Source organism: Harpia harpyja, chromosome 1, assembly GCF_026419915.1.
Source record: "Harpia harpyja isolate bHarHar1 chromosome 1, bHarHar1 primary haplotype, whole genome shotgun sequence".
NCBI classification, from domain to species: Eukaryota; Metazoa; Chordata; class Aves; order Accipitriformes; family Accipitridae; genus Harpia; species Harpia harpyja.
In genome coordinates, this window is record NC_068940.1 from 29,942,452 (window position 1) to 29,964,323 (window position 21,872).

Here is a 21,872-nt window from a genome sequence, read left to right on the forward strand (position 1 = left end):
GCGGGAGCGGGGGCACCGGGGCGGGCGTGAGGAGGAGCTCGGCGGCGGGCCCGGCCCGGCCCGGCCCGGGGGAGCGGATTACCGCCGGCAGTGCGCGGCCCCGCCGGTTGCCATGGTTACCCCGCTACCTGCCGGCGGGCCTCAGCCCGGGCCGGGCGGCCGCCCTCCCTCCCCTCCTTCCCTGCCTCCCTCCCTTCCCTCCCCGCCGCCGCGGCAGATGTCACCGCCGCGCTGCCGGCCGGCCGCGCCCGGCTCCGGGCCCCGCCGCCTCTCCCCGTCCCCTCACGCCGAGCCGGGCCGCCCTCACCCTTGAGGGGAAGGGCCAAGGGCCCGGCCCCGGGCAGCGGCGGGGGCCGCCTGCGGAGGATTGAGGGGAGAGGGTGGGAAGGGGGAGCCCGCGGCGGACCGGGCGGTGCGAGCGGGCCCCGGGGGACGGGGGTCGAGCGTGGCCCTCGGCGGCGGGAGGGAGGGCAGGGCGAGGGCGGCTGCCGAGAACAAAGATGCCGGGGCAGGGGCTCGGCGGGCGGCGAGGGCACGCTGCCAGCGCCATGGCCGGTCCCCACGCGTTGCCCGTCCTCTTCCCTCACCCCAGGACATCTCATGTGCCTGAAATGGCTGTCGCCTCCCGTTGCTCTTCACCGGCCTCGGGGACGATGGCCGCTGCTCCCCGGGGGAACGGGGTGGTGAGGCCACCCCGGCCCAAAACGGCTGCCCCCCCGGCACGGCTCTCGGCTAGAAAGAGAGCCCGGTCGCCCGAGAGCAGGAGGTGGTTGCGATGCGCAGCGGGACGGCTGCGCGGGAGAGCGGGAGGTGGGGGAGCCGAGGACGCCGGGGCTGGTGGTGAGGTGGAGCAGGGGGACATGGAGGACAGAGGAGGTGCGGGGGGGGGACCGAGGCACTGGGGCCGTGCAAGAGGCTGGAGCGGGTGGCTGACGCGGAGGGCAGGGGGACGTGGGGCTACAGGGGCTCGTGAGGAGGAGGCAAGCGAAGAAATGTGGGCCTAGAGGAGACAGGGAAAACAAAGGACACTGGGGAGGAAAGAGACCTGATGGGAAACCTGGAGGAGAGGAGAGAGAGCGTTAAGGACGGCTGGGAAGGTGGGGAGGAGGTGGGAGAAAGGGGGGCGAGACCTGCGGGGCAGGGTACGCAGGGACGGAAAGGGAGGAGAGACCGGCAAGGGGGAGAGAGAAACTAATGGTGGGCAAATGTAGGGAAAAAGAGGATGCCCGTAAGGTGGCAAAGGGACTTCCCCTCCTCAGCACCTGAAATGCTGCCCACTTCCGAGCACTTAATGTCAAGGCTGAGCTTTGCTCCTGAAATCTTTTACTCATTTTGGGGGCAGGTGACTTCCAATAAAGCTCCAACACCAGCATCCCTTACTCCCATCCTTCTTCCCAACTGAATTTTTATTGCTTTTTAAACCTAAGGGGTTTTAAGCCGTTCTGAGATATTATGGGCTCTGACTCATGCCTTGAATACTCTGAGCAATACTGGGTGTGGAAGAAGGAACCAGAGGGGCATGGGCCCTCTGAGAGGTAGTCTATAGCACGTGTGTCCTCTTAAAACCTAGGTCAGCGTTTGGTTATATTGCCGGATATAAACCTCTGTAATCCTAGAAGCACTGACTTGATACAGCATCTTATATCTGGTGGCTTTGATACCGCTTGCATCTCACCTGCTTTCCAGCGCTAAATAATCATCACAGGGAGAGAAGTCACAAGGCTGATGAGGGGCTGGAGAGACACGAGGAGTCAGGGGAGGGTCGCTGCAGGCAATGGGATGTCGAGGAGGCAGCTCCGGCATCCGGCATCCAGCCGGGGTGGAGAGGAAGGCAGTGCTGGATGAGTAGAGAGGCTGTAGCGATGCCCAGACCCTGAGGTTACCTTAACTGCATTCATTCTGAAACCAAGGAGGAAATAGAGAACCGCTGACCATGCAGGGAGGAGGGTATTAGTTGGTTGGGATGGCCCTGGAAATAGCGATTTGCGTAGAGGGTTGGTTACAACCTTAATTTTGAGGGCTCTGCTTGTTGCATCTGACTGTGCGTTTCTCCTGATGCATTTTCCTTTGTCCTGTTTCTGTAATTATCCTCATGTCAACCCTGCTCTGAGGATTATTGGTCAGTAGGAAGCCTCCTAATGCCTGCTCCTCCTTGGCAGGGGAATACCCATGCCCTCGATTAAAGTGAAACTCCCTGAATGGTGACAGAAGAAATTAGATCTATATTCCTCAAAGACACTCCCTCGGGCGAAGTTTCCCGACCCCCACCACGGCAGCACTGCCACCCTGCCCCTTGTGTTCGTTCTCAATATTCTCTTTGTTACAGCCACCTTTATACACGGCTCAGGGCTCCCCGGGGAAGGCAGAGGTGGTTTGTATTGGAAAAATCCTCATGCCCGTGTCCCAGGAGAGCGCACCGACCCCATCCCACTGCAGTCTGTGCCCAGCACAGGCAGTCTCTGTTCCAAAATTGGGGTGAGGAGCCAATTTTAATAGCTAGCGCTTTACATTAGAAGTCTGCTTCCCCAAGATATTGGGTAGTCTTCAGCAGAAGGTGGTCCCTCTAAATGATTGATTTTTGAGAGTCCCTTGACTGGTGGCTTAAGAGCAGCATTTAGTCAATCTATAGACCGTATAAGATACACAGAGCCCAATCACCAATAACAACAAAAAGTAGAAGTTATGAGATTGGGTGTTCCCTTTGCATGCAGACCTCCGCCAGCCTCTGCCCGCACTCACAGATGCGTGAATGCACGTGAAAAAGATAGTTTGCAGGTCATTTCGATGTGCAGGTTGCTGCTCACCAGCCTGGTGTGTACCAGCTGGATGGCACCCGTGCATACCTTTTTGGAAAGCATGCCTCAAAGGGAGGTATATATATGTATATGTATATATAATATATATATTTGTATACATACCGCTGTCTATGCAACAATGGCATTTTTTCGAGGAGCAAGCTAAGCGACCTCCTGAAGCCTAGCCCTTTTTCGGTACTCCCTGCCATTACAGTAGCCACCGACTACCTCCCATTAGCACTCCCCGCTCTGGTGCTTTGTGCCGGAGCACCGTTAGCAGCTGCCGGGTACCAAAGGCTGCCTCCCCTTCCCGCGGCACACCCTGCCAGTGTGAGCTGACACCGTTGGTGCCAGTCAGCTTGGAGGAGCACTGCTCCCCACACTTCCCACTCCCACCAGTCTGTCACCACTGCCGTGTGGCAGAATTACTGCCTCCTGCTCTCCAGCACATCCTAACACACAAAGAGCTGTGCTGCTGCTGCCAGCGCTCAGCTGCTCTGCGTATGCGAGAGAGGGAGGGTGCCTTGGAAAGGTCAGTGCAGGGAAGAAGGGCGATTCTGTCTCCTTCCTTTAGGGGCCGTATCCTGGCATCACAGTGAAACCTTGTCCTGCCAGCTGATCTATATCCATGGGGACTGCAGCCAGCGAGGGTGCCCCATGTCGTAGCGCTTCCTGGGATGGTTTAGTACCATGTGCGGGTCCAAACAGCTTCCCCTGCCTGCTCCCCGCCTAGCAAAATCATCCCAAATTGTGAGAATTGAATTTCTTGATTGATTGTGACTCCACTCTGGACTCTTCCTTGTTTTTTTTCCTGGCCCAATTTCACTGGCAGCTTTAGCAAGCAGCACAACAGCAGCAGCCGCCACTGCCCTGGCTACAGCAGGATCCTCCCTGGAGCACTGTTTAATTTATCCCCCACATCCCCCGTGCCCAAGGCAGCCCGGGGCTGGAGCACCACAACTCTGCCCTCTCCAACCGCATTAGCCCCGGGCCGATCTCGTCACCCCTGTCACCCATCGCTGACACTAACTCAACTTGCCTGCACTGTTGTAGGGGGCAGATGGACTGTCGGAGCCCGAGGGCATCTCTCTGAAACGCGTGGCTGTGGTGGAAGATTTCTTTGACATCATATACTCGATGCATGTGGAGAGCTCATCGGAGCCGGGCAAAGCACCCAAACATGCCGGGCAGAAGAAAACCTACCGAGCGGTGAGACTCCCCCTTCGCGTGCCCCGGGCAGCGAGGGGATGGGAGCGAAGGGGGCAGAGGGGCCGTGGGAGTGGGCATCCCACGGGGATGGGGATGGGGGTGGGAGGGCAGGTAGAAGCAGAGCTGCTGGCGGGAGGCAGAGGCGAAGGAGACTCCTGTTTGCCTGTGTGGGGAGGCGTGAGAAAGGAGTCGTTTAAAGGCAGAGCAGCTGTGCTCGGGAGACGGGAAACAGGGCTGCAGTGGCAGCACAACGGTACGGCTGCTGGGAGAGGAGAGACCAAGTGAATCATACAAAGACAACTGTACATGTCTGGGGGGAAAAAAGAAAAAGAGAAATGCTCGGTATTATTGATGGGCAAGGAGATGTTTGCCCACTCCCCTGCACGCTCTGCTCTGTGCCATCTGCCTCCCTGTCTCCCTCAGCCAGAGGGAAATGTCTCGTGTGGGCCTTGAAGGGCAGGAGCAGCCAGAAAGGGGGACTGGGGCACGGCCAGAGCCCGCCTCTCTTCCCCAGCTGAGTGGATGCTCTCGCCACCAGCCCGTGGCTGGGTTTGTTCCGTTACAAAATGGAGGCAGGCACCGAGCTAAGCCTCGTCAGGTGCTCCATGAATGCTGAGAACCAGCTCTATCCATCCTGAAACCACTCTAGTTAGGTCAGGAATAATTTAGCTTGAAGCGTGCTTCTCCAGGGAGCTCGCTGTTTCTCCTGACTCTGCACAGCCCTTCAATACAAACATTTGGGCTCTCCTTTTACAAGAAGAGCTGAATTTACTGTCCAAAACCAAGCTACACCCTTGAATCCCACAGCCCTAAGGACCAGGTCGCTTAGAGACAGAAGTGGCTGGCTGGCAGCTCGTGTCTCTGGTGTATACATCATCTTGGAGAGATCTGTGCGGGCTGCCCTGGTCTCTGCGATGATGCTTGAGATTATGCAGGGCTTGGTGTGCTGCCGGAGCCGGCTCAGGGGTGGAGTCTGTCCTGCCTGTCCTGCCTGCGTATGTCGCTGGATCCATCCACGGCTGTTCGTGCTGGCAGTGCCGGAGGGGCAGCCCAGTGCCCTGCACCCCCCGTGTGCGACAGGACCCTCCGGGGAGCTGGGCTCTGCACTCACAGCTCGTGGCACCGCTCGGCACCCTGCACGCTCGACTCCTGCCCCTGCAGGGCAACACGCTGACCCTTCCCGGCCAGGAGCAGGTGACCTCTTTATAGTTGGGTTGGGGGGGGCAGCCCCACCAGCACAACCACAATTCAGATACTTTCCCCTCATTTCCCCAGCAGACCACTCCGACCCTCCCCTAATTCCTTCAATTCGGCTCTCTGGAGGACTAATCTGTGCCCTGCACAGCCCCGGGGGAGCAGGCTGGATCTGTCTGTTTTCCCAGGCCTGCTCGCAGCAGTCAGAGAGCTTCATGCTCCACCCCTCCGTCTCCCTCTTGAGCTGAGATCATCACATTAGCAGTGTGTATCCCCTCCTGACCTGGCAGGACACTGCTGGCTGGGCTGGCTGGCCTCGCTCATGCCCTGTCTCCCTGGAGCGCCTTTGCAGCCGGGTCCGGAAGGTGGAACGCTGCATAGCGCACCCCGCGCCATGGCTCGGGTGCACAAAGGGACGCTGCTGGGCGGTCAGCTCGGGAGGCTTTGGTGTGCCCTGCCGTTTCTCTCCCTCTCCCTTTCCCCACCATTTCTGATTAGAGGCACGGGAGTTTGCCCTTGTCCGTGACCTCCGGAGGGAGGCAATCAGAAAAGGAGTTTGGATGGGAGATAACTCATCAAGGAAGCTGTCTGCTCTACAGAGCATCAAATCAGCTGAGAAATAACAACTGTATCACTAAAATTAGCTGAACATTTGCAGCAGAGACCGTGGGCTTGCTGGAGCAAAAGAGGCAGGGAAACTGGGCTCAGCCCCACGGGCAACACAAAGGGACAGTTCCCCGCCTGCGCCACGATACCACGTTTGCCACTGGCAATTTTCAGGCCCCTAATTTCAGTGTTTCTGTGGGAGTCCCTAGAGCTTGTGCGTTGATAAATATCGCACAGAGGCAAGGGCTGAGCCGGGCAGCCGCTCAGTCACAACGGAGCTCGGTGGGGCTGTAGGTAGATAGAAGGAGAATCCCATGAGGACCGAGCAGTGCTGCATCCTCCATTTGAAGGGCTGGGACAAGGTCCCTGCCTGAACTTTCCACCCATCTGGCATTAGCGTGTATGTAAAACCTCGGGCTCTGCTGCCGCTCAGTGGAGATAAATGTCTCTCCCTCCCACCGCAGCGTCGGGTCATGGGGCTGCTTTAGCCATCATCAAGCAAACCCTCTGCCCTCTGCCCCATTGCCCTTCTTCTATAACGTTATTTTATTCCAAGCTTAAGCATCACCCTTTCCTGTAGGGTAGAAAAATGCTTGGAATTTAGGTATTTTTAATTTTCGTCAACGAAATAGGGCGGGAGGATGATGCCCACTGGCCGGAGGAGGGGGATCAGGATGTCCTGGGCTGCCCTCCTGGCTCGGCCCCCGTCACCAGCCATTGCTCGCGAGGTGTCTGGTTGCAGCCCTGCTTCCCGTTCCAAGCCCCACTTCTGCCGGGCTCGCAGCCCTGAGGACTGGCACAAACAATTGAATTTCTGTCTGCTTTATGACCCCACTTGTAAGTGCTGTGACCCCTGCTGGGGTCACGGCCCCTGGTTTGGGAACCGCCATGCTAGGACAAGTCACTTAGACCAAACAGGATGGGTGATTAACCGTAGGAACCAACCCCAAAGTAAGAGGTGGGCTCTCCACCTCTTAATGCCTTCCAATTAAGACCAGATGTCTTCCTGGAAGATGTTTCAGGCAAACCACAGGCTACTGGGCTGCAGGAGAACCTGGGTGAAGTTCCCTGACTTGTGCTACACAGGTCAGACTCCATAATTTGATGGTCTCTTATGGCCTTAAAGAAATCTACATTAAAATTGCCTCATTCCTTCTCCAAATAACCTAGTCTTGATCTTTAGAAATACTGTAAAATTGCTGCTGTCAGGGATTAATTGGAATAATAGGACTTTGTGATAGCCAGGCACCTTCTGTGGGTGCTTAGGTCTGGATATAGTGTTTAACTTCAAGCATCCAAGTTTTAAATATTTATCCATAGCTTTTCCTGATCTGTAAAATACAAATATCGCACAAAGGTTCAGGAGACTTAATTCATTACTGTTTGTAAAAATGTTTTCAATTCCCTAGATAAAATATGTCACAGAAGTGCAAAGTATTATTAACAGTAATTGATTGTCATTGTGGGAAAAAGTGACCTGCCCTTACAAAAGATTAATGGATTCTTCAGGTTACTGGTGTGATGGTAATTAACAATGCAAACAGAGCTGACGGAGACCTTACTTTCTCATTTGATTCTTACACGTTCGTAGCTTCGCTCTTCCCAGACTCCGAGGAGGAATGGAAAGGAGTTTCTGGGAAGGTACGGCTACACAGGGAATCCAAAGGTCTGTTCGTTTACATCTCAGTGCCTCTCTGACACACCAGTTACCCTCCCATAATGTTCCTCCATCAACAGTTGCTCCGGAGAGAGGGATACAAGGATCCCAGGACTGGGCTGAAGGGAACGGTGTGTTGCTGTGAGTCGTTGATGTTCTTGGCTAGGCTGAGCAGGCAAGGTGGGAGGGTGCCCGTGGTCTCCTGCGCCCTCCACCCGACTCTCCACTAGTCATTCTCGCTTGCCCAGGACATACAGCCGTCTCGTTGTTTTCCCAGATTGCAGAGACCTATGCTTTTCTCCCGAGAGAAGCTGTGACCAGGTTCCTGATGAGTTGCACCGAGTGCCAGAAGAGGATGCATTTCAACTCCAACGGACTGGAGCCCAAAGGTAAAGGCAAATGACTTCTGCCAGCAGAGCTGACACAGTATTTCGTACCAGCATGGTGTCACAGATAGCTGTCAGGATACTGCCCCATCGATGCGATACTTCTTAACCTAACGGTTTTCCTAACCGGTGTTATTTTTCATGCACTTTTATAGCCAAGTTGAAAGAATTGCTTAAATCTGGTTTGTCTGTCACTGTTTTCAGCCTAGAGAGCAGAAGCAGTCTGGCTTTCTTTCCGAGCTTCCCCAGTGCAACCATACAAAGCGTGGGTCAGAAATATTGCAGATACGTCTGCAATCAACCCGAAATCATATGTGGGTGGAAACTTGGTTTTCTGAAAAAATATGACCTAAATTTTTTCCCTTAAACTATTAATTTTGTAATGAAAGACACTGAGTATGTCTGAATAACTGAAGTTTCTGATAAAGAAGTAATTTGCAGTAATTAATAGATATGCATGTCATGATCCTATTTTTGATAATGGAAAGTATTTTGGTAATCAAAGTTACATTATGCCTATGTATACAACCAATTAGTGTGGCCATTGTGGTGGTTGGCTCATTAAGGTTCTTTTGTAAACAGAACCAATCTGCAGCTCCTAGACCTAAAAGATACAAGTGGCGCACAAGATGGGACCAGGTTTTCTTCCAGAGTAAATGGTTACAGTTGATGTTTGTGTGTTTTTTTCTGAATTGCAAACTTGTTTTCATGATCCAGTGCAAAGCATCAAACTGACTCTGAGAGGTTTCACCCAACAAAATTGCTTCTTTAAAAAAAACTAAGCAAACTGCAGAGAGTTAGTCTGTTTCAAAACTGTTAAGGCAAACAGGCTCATTTGGGAGCTCTTATCAAGCAGAGAAGTAGAATTAAATGAACAAAGGACCCAACAATAGAAAATTTCTAGTATTAAATACCGATTCCCAACTGTTTACTGCTAGGAGCAGAGCTACGGACAGCCCAGAGGTTCCGTTTAAGTGGATTATGTGTGCCAGCTATCCAAAGCTAGTGACTGAAATGCTTTGTACTTGTTATATTTTTTAGAAACTCTCCCAAATAATCCTATGTGACATTTAATAGCCTAAGCTCCATTACCACAGCACTTCCCACTCTGCTGGCTAAGGGCCCGATCCCACTTTCCAATTAGGTCAAGAGAAGTTTTGGCCTTCAGCCTCACTGGGAGCAAACCTGACCTTTACACTGATTGCACCGCATCCATCACAGGTGACATTCCAAGCACTGCGGCTGCAGCAGTCGGCTCAGTGGATGGGAAGGGCGATGGGATGAGTCAGGCCAACAAGGATGTCGCCTGTTGGCTTGACCCAAACCAGGACACTTTTCTAAATGCCTGGCACTAGCCGAGCTGTCTGTCCTGGAGCTCGGGATCCCTTTTCAGGAGGGATGAAAAGGGTCATTGTTCCCTCAGGGGCTCCCTCCTGCCCACCCAGCATCCCCCTGTCTCCCATGCCTCCCCCAGAGACAGGGCAGCCATCCCAGCCCAGAAGCAGCTCAGAGAAGACCAGGTGCTGAGTGTCCTCCCCAGAGCGGTCCTAGCTGTGGAAACCATGATCAGGGCTGAGATCTGGCTGTCCTGAGCAAATTTATAAATGAATATCAATTCTTTTCATAAAGCTTTCCCCCTTAGCAGTTCTCTTAAAAATAAATCAAACAGGAAAACAAAGGATCCCTCATATAAAAAGTCCTGCTTCTTACCCACCAGGAATGGAGGGACAGAAGTGCCTTTCTGCTGTGAATAGTACCTAAATAGTGACTAAGTACCTGTGAAAATGCATAGAGTAGATTAGATAAGGTAACTTTTACTGGGGAGGAGTGTCTGATTTCACTAATTCAGGAATTTATCAGGAGTAAATCACCTAAAAAAACATTGGGGTCATAGAAGAATTACCTGGGTGTATGCCCATGCATACACACATACAAGCATCTATAGGTAAAGTTTAACTCAGTAAGATAAAAAATTTGAGTCATTCCCATCTCTTTGTACTTCTTTTGTCCATTAAACAAATCTCAACATGTTTCATTTGTGATCACAAAAATCCTTAATTAAACATATCTGACATCAAACCCTGCAGGGCACCCACATAATTCATAAAAGCAAATTGTCTTGCTCATGGGAAACTTTGAACATCACTGGACTTCACTGTGATCTCTTTACACTGTTATTAAGTTAGGACTAATTCCAGTAGAGTTATACAAGTATGGAATTAGGATTGAAACCATTTTACTTTAAACGATTCTGCCTGTTCCATCTGTATGTCCAACACACGGGGCATGTGATATAGATAACTTTTTGAAAAATGAGCTAAAGGATTCCAGTAGCCCCCTCTTGTGACGTAAGATATGAGGATTGTTCCTGTGGAGTCCCCCAGGCCTTTTAAAACAAAGGTTTTCTTTCTTTTCCAATTAGCTTAAGAAAGAAAAAGGTTTTGGTTTCTTAGGCTCAAGCTCTTATCTGTTGCAGTTGCACAAATTCACAGTAAATTTGTGGCTGCTAATGGGATTATTCCAGATTTACATCAGGATGGTTTCAGGCAGAATCTAAGCACCAAAGATCACCCACGTCCTGCTTCCTTCCCATGTGAGGATGCTGAGGTGCTTCTGTTGAGCCTCATTCATTTCTGCAGCACTGAACTATTAAGTATCGGATGGCGGGAGAGCAACGTACCATCTTCAGAGGTCTGAAAGGCTCACCTCATCCATGCCTGTGCTTCAAGGAAGGAGCAGCTCTATCTTTGCTACTCTCGGCAAATGCTTTCCTAAACTCTTCTTAAAGACTCAAATATTGATGACCCCAGCCAGCCTGGGTAGGTGTCGGATTTTGTTCCTGGGAGCTGTTTCCCCTTTCACTGCAGAACCAGACTGCGACAAGCACCCCTTGCACTGGGATTTTACCATCTTTTCATCACAAAGTAGCTTCCTTGCACAGTAGAATAATGGGTTATTTTGGGTGCTTAATGTATAGAGATGTAGAACTGTTCTTAATTAATCTGTAGTTCGAAGCATGACAGAGACCACTGACATACAGCCATGAGAAAAGAAGGGAGGAATTAGTTTACAAGGTTCCTAAAAGCTTTGCACTTTCATATTTGAGCGAGCTGGTGGCCTGAGTAGCTCTGGCTACCCTTTCCTGCATCCACAGGCACGAATGCTTCAGCTGCCCAAGGATGAATTAGATGGACCTGGAAGAAAAACATTGTATTTCCGTGGCCACAGTTAGCATCTTGGTACAGAAGATTTGCAAAAACCTATGTGATGTTTAAGTCAGTTACAGACAGTTTTGGGGTCAGGTCACTTCTTAATCAGACATGATAGATCTGGTATTTCCAGAGGTGTGAAGCATCTTCAGGTCTGCTGAGTTTCACTGGGATTTTCTGGATATTCAGCATTTCTGAAAAGCAGGCCCATTGTGTTTGGGTTGATGGGTTTTCTAAGGTGCTGTAAAACATTTTGTGAAGGCTCTTTTTCAAGGGGCTGTGTCAGAGGTGCCTGTGAAACCAGTGACCCCAGGAAATGCAAGCCAGCCAGGGAGATTCAGAGACAGGAATGGAAACCTCCCACCATCGATTCACCTTCAGCTCCTGGAAATCCTTCTTCTCCATCCATTGTTGCTTAAGCTCCCTTTCCAATGGACACCACACATCCTTCAGAGTGTGCTGGAAGGCCGGATTAATTCTCCACACTTGCATCTGCCTGTGCTGAGGGCAAAGAAATCTTCCTTTTAGCCAGCAGCCATCCCTGTGGGAAACGGCAACTTTCCTCTTGAACAAACCCATTGCATGAGCCTGTAAATTCAGTGTTAGAATAGATAATTCTAGCCATCTTCGTGTCCTATGTGGAGAGCTTGCAAGCTCCACAGTGCTGATGGCAGAGCTGACAAAATCATTGAGAATTTGCTTTATGGGGACTCTTCTGGTCTAGCTAGACAGAACGATCTGCAGGAGTGGTCTGAATCTAGACTGATCTCTGGAGCTCAATATGATGCAGCCAGAGGAATCAACAGGAACAATTTAAATTAAAGATCTTTAAAATTAAGTTTGTGTTTTAATGAGGGTGTTAAAAATAGTCTTCATCACCAGATAGAGATACTTAATAAGTTGCCTTAATGTTAACTCCTACCTGAGGGAATCCCAGCAAAATTGGCAAGACTTTGCAATGCTAAAGCAAGCTGCAAATATATTCTTGTTTGTCAACCTCTGCATAAATCCCATTTGCATAGAAGTGCTTCTGAGGCATCGGCAAGACTTGGTTTCTTCCTCTGCTACATTCTAGTTTGGTAGACTGAAAAATTATATATTATGTGTAGTCTTTTCCGCAGGTGACAGCAATGCTATTTTTTTTGCAAAACAACATCTGTTCTGTAATTATGTTCTTGGTGGGGTCGTGTTCTTATAGGAACCTTAGCTCAGCAGGCACCAGCTCTCACTAGGGATTTGAAGTGCTTCTAAATACATATGTTTAACGATTGTGAGAACACATCATAGGTTTGTGCTTCCACATCCCTGTATCTAAATAAAGTTTTTCCTCTGTTCTTCAGAGAGCGAACCACCTTCCTCTTTGGTTTCTGGGATCATTGACTACAACATGCCCCTCACCTCTACTTATCTGAAGCAAATGAAGCTGCGGGTAATGAATTCACAGGAACAGGTGAGTCGCGCTCCGGGTGCAGGGCAGTGCGAGGTGCAGAGTGGGTTTCTGCCCGTGCTGAATGGGTGAAGGGAGTGACTGGTGCTTGGCACATTGATTTTTGGAGGATGCTTTTGGAAATGGCTGGTTTGTCCAGGCGGGTCAGGCTCTGACCAAGTACAACAAATGTTGGTGCATGAAAGTTGGGAGGGCAACGTGCCTCTGATCTTCTGGCTCAGAGAAAGCAAATAGGGCTACTTCAGAATTGTGTCAGTGGAGAGGAGCGGAGATGGAGTTGATGCAGTTTATTCCTTAGAACAGTCTGCTTGTTCTTTAGATGCACAATTCTTCTAAGAAATTGTCTTAAAAATTAATATGGCAAATAGGGATTTGTTTCTTTACCTCCTCCTAATTGCCTGGGAGCTTTAGCAGACGGGGTCTGAAACCCAGACCTTGCTTCAGTTGCTCTGGTGCTCTCTTAAAGTGGTTGGCCACTTGAGGAAGTTCAACTGCAGCCACTCCACTCTCATGTCAAAGTGGGAGAAGGCTCAGTTGTTTGATGAGACTGTTAAGCCACTGGATTTTGATTTGGGAATGGATGGGGCAGACTGCCACAGGATAATACCCAGGCTGTGCAATTTTCTGAAGTTCTGCAGCTGCAGAATTAGCTATGGGAACCTCTGTGCACCATGGAAACAGTCTATAAAAAGAAAAGTATGTTTTACTTGCTCCCCACAATCTGCACTGGAAGCCAGTGCTGGATTTTCTTTCCAGCACGCTGAAACCTGAATCTGATTTCCTACATTACTGCTAGTTGCAAGAAGTGAAAGAGTTTGCATTGTGCAGTGGTGGAAAACATTGCTGATAGCTTGAACTGTGAAGTTGCACCCAATGCGTACTTTTATCTAGTGACGCCCTAAAGGGACATTGGTTGGAGCATCCCTTGCCAGGGTGTAAAATGTCAGATGTGGGTTTGCTGTCAGGAGCTGGAGAGATACCAAGCTCCTCCACTGCTTCAGCAGTGAAACCTTCTTGCTGGAGGACAAAATGGCATCTGATGGGAAGCACTTCTGTGTTTTGGAGTTTTTTTCCTTTGCGCACATTGGACGTTTGAGTGGGTTTAAGGTTTTGTTTGCAATAGGTTATGTCACAGCTTTTGAAACGTGAAAGGCTGCCATGTGCCAGGTTTTGCACTTGGGCTGGGTGGGCGGTAGAACTATGGACAGTTCTGTGGGGTGGTTGGGCTGGGCTGGACTGGACTGGGCTGGGCTGGGCTGGGGACGTGGAGTGAATGAATGCGCTGCTTCGTGGCATCTGGTGTCTGCTTCAGGACCACTTTTGGATAAGTGGGATCGAAAGCTGACATATTCCAACCACCTTTGGCTTGTGCAAAGTGTTTGCTGGGTCTTGGTGCAACACCTAGCAGAGAGGCGTTGAGATTGCAGACCCTACCGTTGTCCGTACCGTTGACTACCAGCCTGCTCTTCACCCAGGTTAAGGACTCAGTGGGCTGTGAAGGCTAGCTGTGCTTTTCAGCATGTGGGGCGGTTCTTTCAAGTTAAGTTTGATGTATACAAAGGACGGTCTGAGAGGTTTGTCTAGTTACCATTTATGCATTTTCTACCAATTCCTCTTGGCTCCAAAGCTCTGTTCAAGACAAGTGTGCTATGAAGCTTGATTAAACTCCTGTACCCAGTTACTACAGGTAGAAAACTGGACTTGCAGTTTGATTTTATTTCCATAATAAAAAACACCCAGAAGCTGGCAGGCTTTAGTACTGAATCTTGAGTTCTGAAGCTGCATGCTTAGGGATGCTTGTTTTGAGAACCTTGGTTGGTAATTTAGAGATTTGAGAAGTTTATACCCTGAATTTTGGTATAGCAGTTTGCATTGGAGCTATCACTAGACGGATAGATACAACGTGCTGCTAACATGAATACTCTTGAAGCTCGCTAAGATCCGAATAGAAGCATATGTCATACGGGAACAAAAAAGGGACCAGCTGAGGCAACCAGCAGTTGTTGGTTTAGATCATAAATCAAACGGCTTGATGTCATTCCCTGCCTCTAAAGTTTTTCTTTTCCTGAGCTCTCATTGGTATGTTGTGGTGCAGCTTTCTAAGCTTTTCAAGCTACAGCAGCCAAGGGAAAAACCTATTTGGAAGAAGTAAAATTTGCCGTTCAGTGTGTTACTGAAGCTGATTCCTGAGAGCAAAATAATGAAAGATCAGTCTTATTGCTCAGACTTCTGAAGCACTAAAACTTTCCATAAGATCTGGAGGTAACAACAGTCTGGAGAGTATACAGGTGGTTGGACCTGGTGGAGAAAATCCAGTGGGACTTGGGTGCCATCCGTTCTGAGATACGGGACACTCCCCAGCTTCCCCTGGGGAAACAAGTGCCACGCTCCTAAGGCAGCTGTGGCTGTACCTGAGCTGCTAACGCTGAAGTCTGTGTGAAGACAATATGTGTAATAGTATCAATACCAGGCTTCAGTTCCCTCCACCAAGCATTTCCTTGCTACTTTTTTCCTTCTTCATACTTTGCAGTGGAAACACGACAGTACCATCCTTTTTTCCTGGATGGTCCTGGCAGTCTTTGTGGAGCATGGGCTGTGAAACATGGGCTGCTGCTCTCCCTCTCCCCAGGGAGGGAGCTTTAGGGTCAGGGACTTGCAGCTGTTGGGGTTCCAGGTGTTTACAAACTGCAAAAGTCCTCTAAAGATGATAGAAATAATTCTGACTTTGCTACAAAGGCAAAACAGGAAGAAAATACAACCTGCTTTTAAAGTTTGCGCTACACAAATATACACCACATGGTTTTTGTATATCAACATTTACAAAATTACATTGGTCCCTCTTTAGCTCAGCTTTGCTGCCATGCCACCTTACGGCCTTGCACTCACTAACATTTGATGGTGATAATAGAAATAAATTAAGCAACGGACTTGTGTTCGACTTAGCTTTTGCCAAAAGCAATTACTTGTATGCAGCAGCACCAGGAGGAACTTGCTTCACTTGGGGTAACAATAAATGAATTTATGCCAAAGTGGCCTTTTAACTTCATTATTCAGGGGAAAAAAGTGTGCATGTAACTGTAATTTATTAGTGCTGCTAAGCACATTAGTATTAGGGCAACAGTGTCTCCAGAAGGAAGCACAGCCAGAAGAACCTTAGAGAAAGCATTTTATCTCTGCTTAGGGACAAAAAACAGTCAGGAGAGGAGCTCTTTGCGTGGTTGCTCACAAAATGAAGAGTTCCTGCACAATATATTTCAATGTATTTCTTGGAGTCAGTACATTTATTTTGGCATGATGGAAGACAACTGTGACCCATGTTGCTTAAATTGGGTTCACTAGAACATGCAGGAGCTTCTGGGGTGCAAGTCTTCCTTCATTCCCATTTTATACCAATTCTCACACGTGTGAGAAAAATCAGGCCCCTTACCCTTTCCAGAGAGTGCTGGATTAGCCACATTTCTGGGTATCTACTGAGGCATTAAAGCATCTCTGAACTTCTGGTCTTCCCAATCTAGCAGCAAAAAGGAATGAAAAGAAGATATTTGATATTTATCTATAATGATCCTTCCACTTCATTTTCAAACGCTAAATATTAGCATATTAAAATGATTGGTTATTCGAGTTTATTGCAGTCATTTTCCAGACAATCTTTTCTGTCTTATTCAAACTCAGCCTTGGATTTATTTTTCATGCCACACTGTTGGGCATGATTTCCACTGGTGGCTGGTGGAATATGAAGATTTTAAAAGAACAAATCCCAGCACTGAAATGCCAGGCTCACTCTCTGCTCTGGAGATGTTGCTGCTACCTTGGCAGATACAGTCCAGGGCCGGGTAACCAGGTTTAAATGATACAGAAACATTTTCAGAGGTTGCTTCAATGACTGCTGACAGAAGGTCATGCAATCAGTGAATGGCAGGAGCGGCTCTTGGATGGGAAATAATACAAGCGTTTTTCTTGTTGCTATAGCTTTGCTACACTGACTTGTAAGTGTTTGAGAGGGATGGAGCCTTGTCCTGCACCGTCACATGCTCCATCCATCCAGTAATTTCCCTGTAAACCTGGAGTGTGTGACGGTGCGTGGATGTGAAGTGGCTCTCAAAAGATGATTTCAAGCAATGTTTTAACCCAAACAGCAGTATAGTCCTGCAAGAGGGGGTGGAGGGGTTCAAATCCCACAGATGTACAGGGAGCTGGCTTCATCTAATGCAGGTGAGGGTCAAACCTCCTCCGCAGGATTTGGGAGCTCACGGAGCCTCGTGACCAGAGGCTGGTTTGCAATGTTAAGTCCTCCTTCTTCCACCCGCCTTTCTCCTTGGTCCACCCCTTATTGTGTTTGCTCGCTTCAGTGTCTCAGAAGGCTCCGGTATTACCAGAACAGCTAAGATGCATCTTCCCCTGGCAGCTCGCTTTCTTCCTTCTGCTTTGGATCCATCTCCAGGCTAACCCTGGGGGTGCAGAACTGGCACAGGGGAGGCAGCAGAGGCAGGGAGGGGAGTGAGCGGCTGCAGAAGAGGGCACGCCAGGTTTTCATTTTCAGTCTCTAAGTTCACTGGTGAGAATTGTAGATATCTCATTTCATGTAGTCCAGAAACCAGAACCAAATCTGGCAGAGCTGGCAGCTGCTGTGCAAGATCCGGGACCTGGATTTATCTGTTTGAGTGCTTAGACAAGGGATCCAAAGAAATGCTCTATGTGTTCATAGATGGGCAGAGAAGGCAGAAGCATGCAGTCAGTATTTGGAAGGAAGTGGGATGATGCGTTTGCATCACATGAGGATGATAAGGTACTTCCCAGTCCATTAAAGAGGGTGTGAAACATCTCCAGGAATAAATACCTCTAAATCAACTTGACGAGATAACTCATTCAAGAGACTTTTCCTTGACTTGAAAAGATCTTTGTTCCCTGATGTTAATTTTTAAGACATTTTTGAGCACTAGAGAAGTTCCCTAAATGCTCCCCTACCCACAGAAGAAAAGGGAATATTGGCCGTACACACAGTGAGGCACCGTGACCATAGCTGTTTGAAATACAGATATTGCATTAATCTATGCAATAAAGGCTTGCTCGTAGATCTGCATCAGCAAAGCCCTCTGGTGGAGACACAGCTTCTGCTGGCAGAAGTGGGCTTTGGCCGGTAAATTTAAATTCTGTCCTAAATGACAGACTTTGTCCAGGCAAAGCCAGGGAGGCAGGTCCGGCCATCATAACAGCGTTCTGTTAACTATCTGGCAAAGATAGTTTAGCAAAACTTTCATCCTTGGCCTTAATGGCTCATGAGATGCAGGAGGTCAGATGATCAAACCATTTAGCCTGGTTTCAGACTCGTGTGAATGGCTTGCTTTCAGTGAATGTCAACTCATTTTTGTTATTGGAATTAACTCTGACGTTCCCAGCTAGTAAAAACTTAAGAGCTTTTATTTCCCGTTGCGTAGATCTTTCAGTATTTTTCCCAGCGTAGCTGCATTACAGGTGTTCATTGCAATGCTCAATGCAAGCAAACAATTTGAGAGCTCTACTGGGGCTGGCTGGGATAAATCCTGCCACCGCAGCTTTTATCTTCAAATGAGGTGTGATGCCAAGGTCCTGACTCTTTGCAGTTTGGGGGAAAATAACTTCATTTTCTGTAAGAAAGGAGGTGGCATTGCCCGATTCCGGTGATGCTAGGCACAATTTGTCCTCCTGAACAGCCGGCTTGGGTGTATTTAGTTGCTGCGTGCGACTGGTCCGGTCGATTTTCCTCACTGGTCCTGTGCACCAGTGGAGAGAAGCTGGTGCCTTTCCCACTCTCTCTTCCCTTCCCTGTGACGTTGTGCAGCTTAACTAAGGTCCTGGAGAAGTGGCTGGGGGATGTTTAGAAGTTTCTCTCACTCTCGGTGGAGCCATGGTTGTCATGCTAGCAGAGGGCTGGGTCGGATCAAGCAGGAGCAGGGCATGGCAGACCAAATGTGAACCGGGCAGTAGGAACCTGCGGCGGGAGTGCCCGGGAGGAAGGACGGGTTGGAGACACTTGGCTGGGGAGCGTGAAGTCCCCTGGGCTGGTGACAGTGACTCCACGGAGCTCAGCGCTGCACGGATGGGGCCACTGGGTCCCTCACAGGCTGGCCCATGCAGAGCCCGTGGGGGTTCCCGGCTTGCTCCGCAGCAAGGCTCTTCTGCACTGGGGCTGATCCACCCGTGGGTAATTACGACTGATTGCCCTCCACCATGCATACCTACCCCCCAGTGCACGTTCTCCAGCGGTGCAGTCTGAGTAGCCTACTAAAGCCGAGCTGCTTGAGCCTGTTTCTGGGAACACTGAGTAGGGCCAGAAACCACATTATCTGTCTTTAATTCATCCTTTCTTCCAAGTACCTCCCCTATTTGGTGAGGAGAGATGCTGCCCATTCCCTGTGCGTAACCAGCATCAAAGGCAGCTGCTCCCAGTAGAACAGGAAACAAAGTTTTGGTTCAGGTCCTGTAAAGTGGGGCTAGGAAATGTTCCTGGGGAAAATGTAAAGACCTGTACTTGCACGTTGATGAAAGCATTTAACATCCATGGGATAGTTTCATGGATTCACTTAAATTTGTCCTGTACCCATGGAAAGCTTTGCACGGTGAGGTTTTCTGCATCGTCTCCCAAGCTCGGGTGCTGACATGCTGTATGTTGACTTTGATCAAGTTACACAAATGGCTGTTTCTTAATTGCCTTCTCCCTTTAAAAAGGGGATAATACCTTAGAGAGACTTCTGAGGTCTCGCTCACTAATAAAGCTCTTCAAGAGCTTGGATGGCAACTACTTTGAGAGTGCGAACTATTATTAATGATTTCCGTTATTATAGAAGATGAAGCTGTGTGGTTCAGCTTTTTAACCTTGAATCATGTACTTGCTTTTGTTTCCGCTGCTGTTAAACCTGCGCAGGCAGGCTTGCACCTTGCCTGGTTGCACAGACTCCTAGGACCCACATCGTGAGCCTTGTGTGCGCAAAACGGGCGTGTGTATCTCTGCGGAGTCATTTTTTTTTTCGCAAAGATGGATTCTGAAACATGTGGTATGGCTTGAGAATGGCCAAAAATGGGTTTAGTGGTGGTTCTGTTTATGTTGACTCAATTCTGATTTGGGTGGCCAAGAGATAAGCTGTGAGGCTCGTCCTCGATGCGTAACGCAATGCAGACATTCCTGCCAGTGCTGTGGGTTCAGGCTTTGGCAAGAAATGTTAGGGGATATTTGACCGTGATTGAGCCATCCCTTCAAACACCCATTCCCTGTACTCCAGAGGAAGGTAAATCCCATGCACAGAAACAACTCCTTTCCTGCTTCTTTACTTGGCAGTGACTGGTGTACCCTGTGAGGTATGGAGATATATTTCCTTTCCATCTCTTGGTCTTGGCTCCTGGGAAAAAAAACCCTTTTATTCATGCATATGCCAGATGCTAACAACTGCTACTTTTGCAGAAGGAGCAACCAAGATGTAGTGGGAATACAGCCCTCAGCCCACAACAAATCTGGTCTATAATAAAATTTCCTAAATCTTTACTCTCCTTTTTTTCCTCACTCTGCTCTGGATGGCAGATAAGTTAAAATACGTGGTTGATAAAAGCTGCGTATCGCCCTCGTGTCATGCGACTGGGGCCCTCCTTCGTCAGCTCTTCTGCAGCGCTGCCCTTCTTGCCCCCCTTTTCTTACTGGCCTCGCCCCTGAGAGATTCACATTTTAATGCTTATTACCCAGTAGGGTTTGATGGTCACGGAGGACCCAATGCAGGAGGTCCCATTTGTTATTTAACCTACTTTTCAGAGGCACAAGAACATCAAGTGACTTGCACAAGGTCGCCCATGAGTCAGTGACTCCTCTGGCATGATGGCCGGATCCTGCTGTCCTGCAGTCCCCTGCTCTCACCACTAGATCACTGCACCCACACTCCTCAACAACGCAACTATGCAATTAAGCTCCTACAAAGTGCTGTAAATGTAGTTTATTCCTGGGTTTGACAGCAGCCCTGGTATTCTTGCGGAGCCTTGCCTTAGGAAATTACGACAGATGAGGTCAGGGCATCGTTAGCGATGCCCTTGGAAGCGTCACTGCCTGGTACGCGGGCAGGCTGCGCGGTGCAGGGCCGTTACAGCCAGGGCATGGCTCTTCTCAGGACCTGCAGCTCAGGCTCTGCTGGCATCCGACGGGACCCTGTCCGGGCAAGCACAGCCTGACAGGGAGCCCCAGGTTTTCTGTATGGGCAGGTCTGTGTCCGCGTGAAGGGGTTTGCAGGGACCAGAAGTAACGAACACGTTGCGAGGAGAGAGGGAAGGAAGCGACTTATAAATAATATATTTGATGTGTATTATATATATAATAACAGTAGCACTGGTTTACTATGGTGTGTTTTTTTAAAAATGTAATCTCCTAAGGCACTTACCCCTGTTCCTGACAACTTGATAAATTATTATTACCAATTCTGTATCTAATTGCCAATTACTTCCCCCTAGATAATTTGAATCCGAAAAATACCCACTAGAACGGAGCTTGGCGTGCTGTTTCCCAAAGCTTCCCTAGCCGTTTCTGGAGGCAGCCCCTCTTCCGCTGGTGAGCCCCACTTCTGCGAGCCTCGTGACCCCGAGCACTGGCACAAACAATTGCATTTCTGTCGGGCTCATGACCCCACTTGTAACAGCGGTGACCCCCCTTGAGGTCAGGACCCCTCCCCTGCATGGGGAAAAACTCCTGCCCAGCAGCTATTGCTGAATTGTCGTTCCTCCCGCGCTCCCTGTGTGGACGCGGCTGTTCGGCAGTAAGTTTGCCGATGTGAAATTTAGGTTAATCCATTTCCAAAGTGGATTAACCTAACCCACACAAAGGCACTTAGTATAAAATAAGAGCGTCCACATGGTGAGGCAGCACAGAATAGTGACTGTGCTTCAAACTCGCACCCTGGCTGGCTTGGGTCCCCTGCGAGGTCTCCAAACAGAGGGGCAGGCGCCTTGGTCCCTGGGGGTCTTGCTCTCCTAAATGGCCTTAAGCCGGTCTAGCTGGAAGGTGAAGGGAGCCCAGGGAGTAAACAAAGCCCGGCAATGGGAATTGGTTAAAGCCTGCTCCGCTGAGGTCCATGGCAAGTCTCCTGTTCACCTTAAATGGTCAGGATTTTATTTTAGCTTCAGGGAGGAGCAGCAGCCATTGAGCTGGAAGTGAGCGCAGAGCAGGCCCCCCGCGGCTGGGGGCTCGTAGCCCGCTGCCCTCCCCGGCCAGCTGCCGCTTCCTGCGGGAGCGTGGGAGGCCCCCGGGGCTCCGCTCTCGCCCTTCAGCCTCTGGCTCCACAGATCAGCCTGGACGAGATGGAAATGCAACACCGAGCGATACCCATTTTCACCTCTGGCCTCGGATCTTCCCGAGCCGCC

At 49.7% G+C, this 21,872-nt stretch overlaps 1 protein-coding gene across 1 annotated transcript in view; it reads left to right on the forward strand.

The window, feature by feature from the left end:
- Positions 1 to 21,872, forward strand: part of NOL4L (nucleolar protein 4 like) — a 66,081-nt gene that overhangs the window by 14,276 nt on the left and 29,933 nt on the right. Inside the window, exons 2-4 of the mRNA XM_052783354.1 lie at positions 3,849 to 4,004; positions 7,739 to 7,850; positions 12,397 to 12,506. Coding sequence (XP_052639314.1) covers positions 3,849 to 4,004; positions 7,739 to 7,850; positions 12,397 to 12,506 — 378 coding nt within the window. The remainder of the gene's footprint in view (positions 1 to 3,848; positions 4,005 to 7,738; positions 7,851 to 12,396; positions 12,507 to 21,872) is intronic.